We start from the raw sequence: 13,182 nt of genomic DNA, 5'->3' as shown, positions 1-13,182 counted from the left end.
TCTGCACATTTCTCTCCCCTCTTCCCCACTCCCGAGGACCAACTTTCCCACTCCCAGAACCCAATCGGCCACTTTACAGCTGTACTGCAGTCACAGAGGCACCTGAACTGCGTGTCTTTGGGGAATATGCATGAACAGCCCTGTGCTTCACGTACAGCGAGGTGGAATAAGAAACATCCTACTTCTGTCCCCAGGGCTTGACCCTGACTCATCTCACAGATGGAGAAGGGAATGGCAACCCACTCCAGTATTCTTGCCTAGAAAATCCCATGGACAGAGGAGCCTGGCAGGCTACAGTCCATGGGGTTGCAAAGAGTCAGACACGACTGAGCATACAGCATGAGCTGGGGGGGAGCCGTTTGCTGGCTGTACTAATTAGGTGTCAGAACTATGCTGGGAGTTCAAAGGTAAGTGAGCCAGGACATACAGCCTGGCTCACGGATGGCCACCAAGGAAGCAGAGGTTTCACCCGTGGCTCAGAAAAACCCCTTGGGGGCAGTGCAGAGGACTGTACAGGAGATGATCAGGAAAAGCACCTTTCAAAGGTGATGGAAGGTTCCCCAACATTTTCGTTCTGTTCATCTAGGGAATTATTTTCTGACTGACTTTTCCTTGGGGCTCCCTTACCTTTTGAGAAGTCCTACTTCCCCAGACAGAAAAGTATGTAAACTGTTCTTTAGCAGTTCTCAAGGTTATTTCCTCTTAAAGATGGACTTTTGGGGACCTCCCTGGCTGTCTAGGGGTGGGGACTTAGTCTTCCAATGCAAGGGGTGCGAGTTCTATCCCCAGCTGGGGACCTAAGATCCCACATGCCTTGAAGCCAAAAAGCAGAACATAATCAGGAGAAGCAATACTCTAACAAATTCAATAAAAGGCTTTTAAAATGGTCCATATAGAAAAAAAAAAAAAAGATGGATTTTTCCTTCCAAGGTAGTCCACCTTGTGGGTAGGGAGAATTTCTGAGCTCTTCTGAAGGTCACACCTCAACATCTGGCCTCCCACAAAGACTCTCTAAGGGATGCTTCTGAATCAGAACATTTCTTTCTCAAATATTCAATGGTAGACATTTCCAAAGTGTCTCAGTTACACCATCCCCTCAGGGAACTTGCAAAAGTCTCATGATCTTTGCTGGAAAAGGCAGCTTATTACATTTTTCTATGCTCTTATCAACAGAATGACTCAGAGTCAGATTGTGTGCGTGGCGCTGAGGTGGAGAGGGAAGAAGATGGGGCATCCTGGGCCCCACCTGGCAGGCTGACTCTCAGAGCTGACCACAGCTACCCTTCCAGGGCCTCTTTATGGCTGAGGCATCACCCAGGCTACGTGAGAGGTGCCATCTCCCTGCCTGAACCCAGCCACAAGGCTCTCCAGTAAAACTGTGTCCCAAGTGGCCCCAGGACAAATAAATGCCTTCTTCTCCAACTGGTTAGGTATTTCCAACAAACCCTACAGGTTCTCTTTAACTCCTGCACCTTGCTCAACCCCAAACCAGATCAAAGCAGGGTTGGCTACACCCTGGGGCCTATCTGTGCACCATCCCTGATGCAGGCATTTCCCAAGGCTCAGAAAGTATCTGACAGAAGCACTGCCCCTACTTACTCTGTGTTCTGATAGACTCCTACTGAGATGTTGAGCCCCTCCAGCTCTTCCTTGAGCATCTGCAGGTCTGAATTCAAGAAGCTCAGTTCCAGGCGCACCTGCTCTCGTACCTTCTGGTTCGTGGCTGCTCTGTTAAAAGAGAAAGGGAGAGAGAAGCAACTTCAGCCAAGCATCCCCCAGTGGCCGGTTGAGCAGATACCCCACCTCTGTCCCTGTAGGGAAGCTCTGGGTGTCTGCCTGCAGATGGAGGTGCCAGCTGTGATCAGACAAGGTATCTCGGGGAGGCCGGGAACCTGCTCCATTTTGAGCCACATCTGTCCATACACGGACCTAGGATTTAGCCAATGACACTGAGCTGCTTAACTTGAACTCTGTAAGAATTAGCCTTGAGGAGAAAAAGAAGTTGCTCCTAGTCACCCGTAAGGGACCATAAATTATCTCTTTAAAAGGGAAAAGAGGAGAAAAGAGAGGGGGTGGGTAACATTCCCCAGCACAGCCTATGAGGCTGATATCACCCTGATTCAAAACCAGGGGAAACCACCACAAGAAAACTAATCAGTATCTTTCATGTATATATATGTAAAAATTCTCCACAAAATATTAGCGACCTGAACCTAGCAACATATACAGAGGACCAAGTGGGATTTATCCCAGGAATGCAAGGTTGGCTTAATATCTGAAAATCAATTAATGTAACATACTATAGCAACAGAATAAGGGACAAATAGCAACAGAATAAGGGACAAAAAAAAACAACAACTGTCATCTCAAAAGATGCAGGAAGAAAAAGCATGCGATAAAATCCAACACAGATTTACGGTAAAAATCCAAGCTAGGAATAAAAGATAAAGATAACTTACAAAGCTTGATAAATGACATCTACAAAAACCCACAGCTAACATCATATTTAATGATGAAAGATTGATGCTTTCCCCCTTATGATCAGGATCAAGGCAAAGATGTCCATTTATGCTACTTCTTATCAACACCATACTAGAGATTCAAGCCAGTAGCAATAAGGTAAAGAAATGAAAGGCATCTAGACCAAAAGGAAGAAGTAAAACTTTATTCACAGCTGACATAATCTTGCATGCATAAAGTCCCTGCTGCTGCTGCTGCTAAGTCGCTTCAGTCGTGTCCGACTCTGTGCGACCCCATAGACGGCAGCCCACCAGGCTCCGCCGTCACTGGGATTCTCCAGGCAAGAACACTGGAGTGGGTTGCCATTTCCTTCTCTAGGCACCCAAAAAACGAATACTGGAACTAATAAATTTAGCTAGGTCAAAATACAAACATCAATTTTATTTCTATACACTAGCAAAAAGAAATCTTAAAATGAAATTAAGAAAACAATTTCACTCATAATAGTATCAGAATAAAATACTTAGGAATAAAATTAAGAAAAGAAGCAGAAGTCTTGCACACTGAAAACTTCAAAACACTACTGTGATATTAAATGGACAGACATTTCATGTTTATGGACTGGAAGACTCACTATTGTCAAGACGTCAGTTCTCTCCAACTGATCCATCAATTCAAATCCATTCCAATCACGGACTTTCCTGGTGGTACAGTGGATAAGAATCCACATGCCAGTGCAGAGGACACGAGTTTGATTACTGGTTGGGGAAGATTCCACATGCCGTGGAGGAACTAAGCCTGAGCACCACAACTACGGAGCCCTCACTCGATACAGCCTGTGAGCTGCAACTACTGAAGCCCCTGCGCCTACAGCCTGTGCTCTGCAGCAAGAGAAGCCACTGCACTGAGAAGCCCGCGCACTGCAATAAGGGTAGCCCCCGCTAACCACAACTAGAGAAAGTCCCAGAAACAAAGACCCAGTGCAGTCAAATAAATAAGCAAGATAAACTTAAAAAAATTTGAAAATAGCAACTCCAATCTAAACCGTAGTAAGCTTTTTAAGAGAAACTAATGAACCGATTCTAAAATTTACATGGAAATGCAAAGGACCTAGAAGAACCAAATAATTTTGAAAAAGAACAAAGTTGGAGGACTTATGTTATCTGATTTTAAACTTACTATAAAGCCTCAGTAATCAAGACAACGTGGTACTGGCATAAGGACAGGCAATGGAACAGAACAGAATCCAGAAGTAAATTTTTACATTTACGGTAAATTGATTTTGACAAAGGTGACAAGAAAATTCAAGGAGCAAAAGTCTTTCTGACAGATGGTGCTGAAGCAATTGGACATTTCTAAGCATGTCAGTGTCCACAAGACCACCCCTAGAGTCAGTGGGGATGGGACTTGCAGGACTCAGGATACAGCTGTGCTCACTGCTCTGATTTATTACAGCAAAAGGACACCCAGCAAAATCAGCTAAGGGAAAGGCGCATAGGGTGAGGTCTAGAGGAAACCGGGCATAGGCTGCTAAGAGTCCTCTTTCCCAGAGGGGTCACACAGGACATGCTTAATTCCTCCAGCAAAGGGTTGTGACAACATGTGTGTAAATGCTATCATCCAAGGAAGATCACCAGGGTTTTTACTGGAGGTTGGTCAGGTAGACATCCCTGCCTAGCATGTTCCAAAATTTAAGACTCCAAGAAGGAAAGCAGGTGTTTGCTATAAACCACATGGCTTGTCCACCTGCAATGTGGGAGAAGTGAAGTCACTCAGTCATGTCCGACTCTTTGCGACCCCATGTATTGTAGCCTACCAGGCTCCTCAGTTTGTGGGATTTTCAATGAGGAAGACCTGGGTTCAATCCCTCGGTTGGGAAGATCCCCTGGAGAAGGGAAAGGCTACCCACTCCAGTATTCTGGCCTAGAGAATTCCATGGACTGTATAGTCCATGGGGTCACAAAGAGTCAGACACGACTGAGCTGACTTTCACTTCACTTCACATGGTTTGTGCAAATAGTTTAAGTATAGTGAGCTCCTCTTATCAGTTCTAGGAATGAGGGGAACTCTCCTGAAATCTACATTTCCACACACCAGCCAAGTGCCAACCTTGCAAGCAGAGCTTTCTAAAGATAGACTTCTCAGGCCTGCGACAATAATTCTTTTCTGCACAATACGCAAAAAATAAATCTCAATCTAAGCATTACACCAAACCAAGCATCAAGTCAAAATGGATCAGACGGGGGTTGCGGGTGGGAAGAAGACTCCAAAAAGGAGGGGATATATAAAAACTTACAGCTGATTCAGGTTGTTGTACAACAGAAACCAACATTACAAAGCAATTATCCTCCAATTAAAAGTAAAGTTTTAAAAAAATGGATCAGCGACCTCAGTAAAAGAGCAAAAACTCCAAAGCTCCTAGAATGAAATCTTCACGACCTTGAATTGGACAAAGTATTCTTGTTATTTTTCAGTAGCTCAGTCGTGTCTAACTCTTTGTTACCCCATGAACTGCAGCACGCCAGGCTTCCCTATCCTTTACCATCTCCCGGAGCTTTCTCAAGCTCATATCCACTGAGTCGGTGATGCCATCCAACTATTTCATCCTCTGCCATCCCCTTTTTCTCCTGCCTTCAATTTTTCCACCATCAGGGTTTTTTCTAATGAGTCAGTTCTTCGCATCACGTAGTCAAAGTATTGGAGCCTTCAGCTTCAGTCCTCCAATGAATATTCAGGACTAATTTCCTTTAGGAATGACTGATTTGATCTCCTTACAGTCCAAAGGACTCTCGAGTATTCTCCAACACCACAGTTCAAAAGCATCAATTCTTCAGTGCTCAGCCTTCTTTATGGTCCAACTCTCACATCCACACATGACTACTGGAAAAACCATAGCTTTGACTAGACGGACCTGTGTCGGCAAAGTAATATCTCTGCTTTTTAATATGCTGTCTAGGTTGGTCATAGCTTTTCTTACAAGGAGCAAGCATCTTTTAATTTCATGGCTGCAGTCACCATCTGCAGTGACTTTGAAGCCCAAGAAAATAAAGTCTGTCACTGTTTCCATTGTTTCCCCATCTATTTGCCATGAAGTGATGGCAAAGTAGTCTTAGTTACACACCAAAAGCACAAAAATCCATAAAAGAAGAAACATTAATTTGAGTTGTCAAATTTTAAACTTCAGTGTTTTAGAAGATAACATTAAAAAAGAAGAAGAAGAAAGCCACGGACTGGGAGAAAATATTTGCAAATTGTGTATCTGATAAAGAATCTGTATCTAGAAAACATAAAGAGTTCTGTTAATTAAATAATAAAAAGATCACTCAATATTTTTAATGGGCAAAAGATTTTTTTAATTGAGTTATAACTGACATACAATATTCTATTAGTTTCAAGTGTACAGTATAATGATTCTATATCTGTATATCTTCAAAATGATCACCATAATAAATCTACTTACCATCTGTCATTGCACATGGTTATAGAATATTTTCCTAAGATGAGAACTTTTAAGATTTACTCTTTTGGCAACTTTCAAACATACAATACAGTATTATTAACTGTTGTCACCATGCTGTACATCACATTCCCATGACTTATTTTATAACTGGACATTTGTACTCATTTCGTCTACCCTGCAACCCCTACCTCTGGCAACCACCATCTGTTCTCTGTATCTGTGAGCTTGGGTGTTAAAATATATATATTTATATATTTATTTGGCCATGCCCCTGTGGCCCTCGGGATCTTCAACCTTTGTTTCTTTGTTGCAGCATGAGCAATCTTCAGTTGCGACATGTGAACTCTCAGTTGCAGTATACAGGATCTGGGGTTTTTTGTTTATTTTGTTTTGTTTTCATTCCACATATAAGTGAGATCACATAGTATTTGTCTTTCTCTGACTTATTTCAGTTAGCATAATGCCCTCAATTTCCATCCATGTTGTTGCAAATGGCAAGATTTTATTTCTTTTTAAGGCTAAATAATATTCATGTGTGTGTGTGTGTGTTACATTTTCTTTATCCAGTCATCCACTGATGGATACTTAGGTTGTTTCCATATCTTGGTTATTATAAATAATGCTGCAACGAACATGGGGTGCTTATATCTTTTCAAAGTAGCTTTTGTGTTCTTCAAATAAATACCCAGAAGTGGAGTAGGTAGGTCACATTGCAATTCTAGTATTAAGTTTTTGAAGAATCTCAATACTGTTTTCTATAGTGGCTATACCAACTTACAGACCCACCAATGCTGTATAAGTGTTGGGAATATTTTCTTAACTTATCTTGCTGATAGTTCATTATTAGTGTATGGAAATGCAATTGATTTCTGTATATTGATTTTGTATCCTGTAACTTTACTGAATTCATAAACTAGGCAAAAGATTTGAATAGACATTTTACTAAAGAAGTTCTATAAATGGCTAATAAGCACATGAAAAGATGCTCAGTGTCTTTAGTCAATAGGAAAACGCATGTTAAAGACATAATAAGATACCAATACAAAACTATCAGAAACTAATAATAGTAAAAAAGACAATAATAAGTCTTAATAAAAGACTATAATAATAATAAAATAATAAAAAAAGACAATAACAAGTATTAGTAAAATAATTTTAAAAAAAAGACAATAACAAGTATGAGTGAGGCTGTACAGAGAAACTAGATACCTCATACATTGCTGAATGTAAATGACACAACCACTGGGGAAAATAGGGAGGTAGCTTCAAAAAATGTTAAAATATAACTTACTGTACAACCAAGTCATTGCACTCCTAGGAATCTATACAAGAGAAATGAAAACATATGTCTAAACCAAGACATGAATGTGACTGTTTATAACAGCATTATTCCTCAGCCAAAAAGTAGAAAACAATCCAGATATGCAACAAGCAAATGGATAAGCAAAATGCACTATATTCATTAAACAGAACAGTGTGAAGGTGGATGGAGGAACAGACTTTACCCAAGTTCCCAAAGGAAAGGCTTTGCCACCGACTCAAAGATCTTTCAGGTGCTAGCTCTTTCTACAGATTCAGAACCCCTGCAAATACAACAGTGACACTAACAACCAAGTTCTAGGCCAGGTCTTGCTGAGCACATTTCCTTGAACCATCCTGGCAAGTCCTCAGTCATGGTTCAGGCCAAGTACTAGAAACGTCCTCCCGTCACACATGAGGACACCTGCGGGTCACCAGCAAGAGCTCCAGCCAGCCAGAAACAGTAACTGACCACCTCCCCAACCTCAGCTGATGAAAACCCATCTACCGGACACTGACCTGCTTTGTTTACCACCTGTCCACCTTTCCTCCAGACAGCAAAGCACTAAACCACTTCCCCTGGAGTCAGACCTCCCCAGGGGACTCTCCACGCCCTGCACGTATTTGGGTTCATCAGTTTCTCTTCATGGTGTCTTTATACTCCCTTCTTTCTCTCTCCCTCTCTCTCCCTCCCTTCCCCCAGCTTGTTCTCCATGACCAACCAACAAGCTTCTACCCACTCAAAAAGAGCAGTCGTAGGGAATTCCCCAGTGGTCCGGTGGTTAAGACTCTGTGCTCCCAATACAGAAGACCCAGGTTTGATCCCTGGTCAGGGAACTAGATCCCACATGCCACAACTAAAGAACCTGCATGCCACAACAAAGATCAAAGGTCCAGTGTGCTGCAACTAAAACCCAGCACAGGCAAATAAATATGTATTTTTTAAAAAAGGAAAGAAAGAAAGAGCAGTCATGACCTGGTTGCAAATAGGATGGCACTTGCCCTTTCACTGCCCAGGAAGTTTTCGTTCACGCATAGTCTGGACTCCCCTGCCAGGCAATGAGATATTGGAAGCTCAGTTGGTGAATATCGTTGGTTTGGCAATTTTTTTGGAGAAGGACAGGATCACCAGTAAGAAATGAGTTTTGTATCACAGTACACTACAGGCATACACATATACCTCCTGCCCAAAACACAAGTCTCGGAAACTTTCCGGCACGCCGGTGGTTAAGTGGCTCAGTTGTGTCTGACTCTTTGGGATCCCATGGACTGTAGCCTGCCAGGCTCCTCTGTCCATAGGATTTTTCCAGGCAAGAATACTGAAGTGGGTTGCCATTTCCTTCCCCAGGGGATTTTCCTGACCCAGGGATTGAACCAGGGTCTCCTGAATTGCAGGGAGACTCTTTACCATCTGAGCCACTGGGGAAGCTGGAGGTTAAGACTCTGCACTTCCACTATAGGGGTGCAGGGTTCCATCCCTGGTTGGGGAAGATCCCATATGCCATGGCTCTGCCATACATGTGATACTCTCCAATATATTCTATTCAACTCTCATAACTTTTCTGTTTTGTTAATATACAATGTTTTTTATTCACTGATAAGCTAAAGGTCCATTTCAAGATGTTTCTTTTGTATGCTTAATTTGTTTTATTAGCAAGCAAAGCCCTATAAAGGATGGTTTCATTTAGTCTTCAGACTCAGATTCATCTCCATCTTGACTAATCTGGAAGCAACGAAGCTCGTAAGTCTCCTTGTCTGATGCAACCACACAAAGCCAGTCACAAGGATTGTTCTTTTTAAGGTATTCCTTGGTAAGTTACTTCAAATATCTTTTAGAGAACTGTTTCTCAAAAATGACTATGATTTTATTCTTGAAGCATTCAATGTGAACGACATTCCCAAGATTTCCAGTCTTGCCATTCACTTCAACTTTCTCCCTCAATAACTGTTCAAAATATCCAGAATCAAAAATTCCATCTTCTACTGGATGAGTAAGATCCAAACTAAACTTCCAGGTTGGCTTCTTATCTTTCTTCAGCACCATCTTGAAGGCTTGCCATGCGATCACAGAAGTTCTCATAACTTTTTAAAAAACAATAAAGTTTGAAACTTTACAATTCTGATTCTCTGGCACCAACGGGGTGCCCAACAATTCAATTCTGTCACCAACTCGCAGAGTTAGCAGAGACCCCACAGATTCTGGGCTCAGTGCCACGAGGCTGCTCCACTTTAGGCACCAGTTGCAAGTTGGTGGGGGGGGCAAGACACCTGTATTTCTGACCAACCAGCTACAGATCAGAGGTTCCCACAACCCCTTTCTCAGTTTCAACAATTCACTAGAATGGCACACAAAATTCAAGAAAACCTTTTAGTGACATTTACTGTGGGTTTTTTTGTTTGTTTGGCCACAATGCAAGGCCTATGGGATCTTAGTTCCTCAACCAGGGATCAACCCCTCAGGGCGTGCAGTGACAATCCTAACCACTGGAGCACCAGGGAAGTCCCTACTGTGGTTTATGGTAAAGAATAGAGCTCAGGAAAGCCAGGTGCAAGAGATCCACAGGCCAAGGAGGGTGCGGAGCCTCCATGCACTCTCTGGGCAGGTCTCCCTCCCTGATCCTTGATGTGTTCTCCAACCTGCAAGTTCCCCATCACTTAGCAGTTTAATGGAGGTTTCATTACTTCATTACGTGGGCATAATTGACTAAATCATTGGCTACTGGTGATTAAACTCAATCTCCAGCCTCTCTTTCCCAGAAGTCCAGGGGAGAGGCTGAAAGTGCCGACCCGCTCAACAGGCTTGCTCTTTCTGATAAACAGCACCCTCCCTAGCTCGCAAAGGCCACCAACCCCCTTTGGGTGTCATCTCATTAGCATACAAGACACACAAGTAATTCCAAGGGTTTTAGGAGCTCTGTGCCAGGAACCGGGCACAAAAACCAAACACTTTTTTTTTATTATACCAAAGCAACCCACTGAATTGATTTCATTACACACCATGGGTCACAACTTGCCCCCTGTAAAACCTGCACTATAGAGATGTTACTGAGAACATGACTGATTCACTAGCTGATAACATCCACGAGGGTGCAAAGGAGGAAATTCTCCCAGTCCTTGGTATTGGGAACAGCTTCTTCTTAGTAAATTGTCTGATTTTGAATAATGGGTTATGAAATGTGTCCCAGATCACATTCCCTTCTTACTGCCTGCCGGAAAACTCAGAGAAAAACATGGCCCACGTCTAACAGAGGATATAAGACCTTGTAGTGGGTACTAGTCTTACTTCCAACTAAAACTCTTTTATTCTTCTTCCGTCTGCCCCCACATCCTCATGGCTCCTGTTAATCTCACACGCTATACAAATGTGTTGTGTGTGTGTGTGTGTGTGTGTGTGTGTGTGTGCACGTGTTAGTTGCTCAGTTGTGTCCAACTCTTTGCAACCCCATGGACTACAGCCCACCAGGCTCCTCTATACGTGGAATTCTCCAAACAAGAACACTGGAGTGACTTGCCATTTCCTTCTCTAGGGGATCAAGTGTGTTAGGGTGCCTCAAATACATTTTATTTGATTTCATTTTTTATTATCTTAAAAAAATTTTTCTTTTAAATTTGGTTGTGCAGGCTCTTTATTGTAGCATGCAGGCTTTCTCTAGTTGCAGCGTATGGGCTCTAGACCTCATGGGTTCTCTAGTTGCAACTTGCTTGGGTTTTGTTGCTCCGAGGCATGTGGGATCTTAGTTCCCTGACTAGAAATCAAATGCACATCCCCTGAGGTGGAGGGGGCATTCTTAACCTCTGGACCACCAGGGAAGTCCCTCAAATACATTTTAGAGTGAGGCAAGACAAACAATTATAATTCCTGGAGGGACAAGACCCTTTTGCCTACTCTCTCTCTGTATTTCTCCTGCAACCTTTTTTCACATGGTAGAGGCTTCACAAATTTCAGGTTATGAAAGAACAAAGGGCAGAGTCAAGATTACTCTTCAGAGTCAACGGTGTGGGGGGGGTTGGGGTGGGGGAGAGACTGGTTCTTAGCAACTGAATGGGTCCAACTTAAATATGATAATGTAGGCCCTAAGACCCCCAACCAAATACCTGAAGAACCTCCAGATATGCTGGCGCTTTGCTTCTCCCACCTCTGTATATTGATCTGCTACTTCTTTTCAACTTGGCAACCACTTGAGAGTTAAGATTTACAACAAATCGGTGAGCTGCTCTTTGGATGTGGGCCTCTTCATGTAGATCATGGGTCACTCTGGAAAAAGCTGGTGGCCAGGAGGGGCCCTCAGGGTGAGTTTCCACAATGCTGACCTTAGGGTACTATGCTGATTCAGAAGTCAACTCTATAGTGTGTACCGTTCCTAATACAGATCATGATTTTTCATGGATTCATTGGTGGATGGGGGGCTTCTTCCATAAGATGCCACTAGTTTAGTATGTCATGTGTGCCAGCTCCCCTGTGCACCGGCTGGCGGAGGAGCTGGCCCAAATCAGGAATGAAGACCAGAACCTTGGTCCCTTCAACACTGATGTTCTGCACCTGGGCTGCCTTTCTGGGTGAAAGTGAATCCTCTCCAGGGGTCTTCTTGGAAGAACATGGGGTTTCTCAGCTTTCATCTGTGTGTACTTCTCCGCTAAGGTGCCTGTTATCTGGTAACTGAAGTTACAGCCACAGGAGTTTCTGAGACCAACCAGGATGAGGCAGAAGGGTGTTTTAGCCCTTTCCTGCCCTGGGTCTACCTTCTGCTCTGGACCACCAAAGAGAAGCCTTACTCCTTTGACAGTGAAAGTGTTAGTTATTCAATCATGTCTGACTCTTTGCAACCCATGGACTGTAGCTTGCCAAGCTCCTCTGTCCATGGAATTCTCCAGGCAAGAAAACTGGAGTAGGTAACCATTCCCTTCTCCAGATCTTCCTCGTCCAGGGATCCAACCTGGGTCTCCCACACTGCAGGTGGATTCTTCACCATCTGAGCCACCAGGGAAGCCCCTACTCCCTTGGGCTTTTCATAAAGAGCCTACACATGCTGCAGAAGAATTAAAAGGTATCCCACTTACTCTGAGTGATCAACCCACAACTGCGAACACGGAAAGGAGGGCCACATTCAATGACTTCCTGTGGCTACTGACCACATCCACACGTGTCCCTCAAGCTGGAGTTTCTGAGACCTTTTCTACCATTAAGATGCCCCATGGGATATATGGCTTCTTTGCCCCAAGTCCAAAATTTCTCTAACATCCCCATGTTCTATCTTAAAGGTGTACGTGAATTTGCATTCTGAGTCTGTTTATTTTAGTGTAATATTTTTCTCCCAAGTCTTTTAGTAAAATGTCCCTGTAGGAACAGGATTGTTGACAGGCAATACAGGCTTGCACCAGCTTCAGAGACTTTACTGGAGCTGTGTGGCCTTAATCCATCTGACCCCAAATCCTGCTCTACCAGGGATTCAGGGAGACTGGAGTAAGCACTGCCCAGTGCTCCCGTGTGACCACTCAGCTAAGGCAGCAGATCAGCGGGTCTGGGAGGACATCTGCTCCCAGCCCACCTCTCAGTGCAAGAAGGCAGATGCCCCCAAGGCCTTGGCTCATACATCCCCCTGCCCAGACATCAACCCCCCTCAGAATTTGACAGTGTGAGCAGTCATGAACCTCAAATCACGCTCATACAGACCAATGTACCCGAGGGTACCCATGTCCCATGACTTCAGCACCCTCTGGTTCACAAACTGGAGGTCCATGGGACTTGTTTATTTGACTCTCAGGGTGTTTTCCTCCCCCTTGAACTAGCTGCCAATATTTTAAAATTCAATTATCAGAAGATTTTTAAAAGGCAGGGGGTGGGAGGGTGGAGGGGAGGGGAGTCAGATCTCTGGCTTTTCCTGAAAATAAAAACATAGCAAAATTGAAGATCTGGCAACCCTAGGCCTTGCCCTCCATATGGGCCGAACTGGAGTTGCCCCAAC

At 43.6% G+C, this 13,182-nt stretch overlaps 1 protein-coding gene and 1 pseudogene across 1 annotated transcript in view; both read right to left on the bottom strand.

Moving 5' to 3' along the window:
- RHPN2 (rhophilin Rho GTPase binding protein 2) overlaps positions 1–13,182 on the bottom strand; it is a 69,489-nt gene that overhangs the window by 38,216 nt on the left and 18,091 nt on the right. Inside the window, exon 3 of the mRNA XM_055412321.2 lies at positions 1,600–1,728. Within this exon, the coding sequence (XP_055268296.2) occupies positions 1,600–1,728 (129 nt within the window). The remainder of the gene's footprint in view (positions 1–1,599; positions 1,729–13,182) is intronic.
- On the bottom strand, positions 7,159–13,083 carry LOC148774373 (ribosomal protein eL22-like pseudogene; annotated as a pseudogene).

The sequence above is a fragment of the Moschus berezovskii genome, chromosome 22 (assembly GCF_049115385.1).
Source record: "Moschus berezovskii isolate FMDL1 chromosome 22, NW_MosBer_1.0, whole genome shotgun sequence".
In the NCBI taxonomy this organism is placed as follows: Eukaryota; Metazoa; Chordata; class Mammalia; order Artiodactyla; family Moschidae; genus Moschus; species Moschus berezovskii.
The sequence above is the reverse complement of the archived record's forward strand: the minus strand, read 5'-3'. Positions and strand labels throughout refer to the sequence as shown.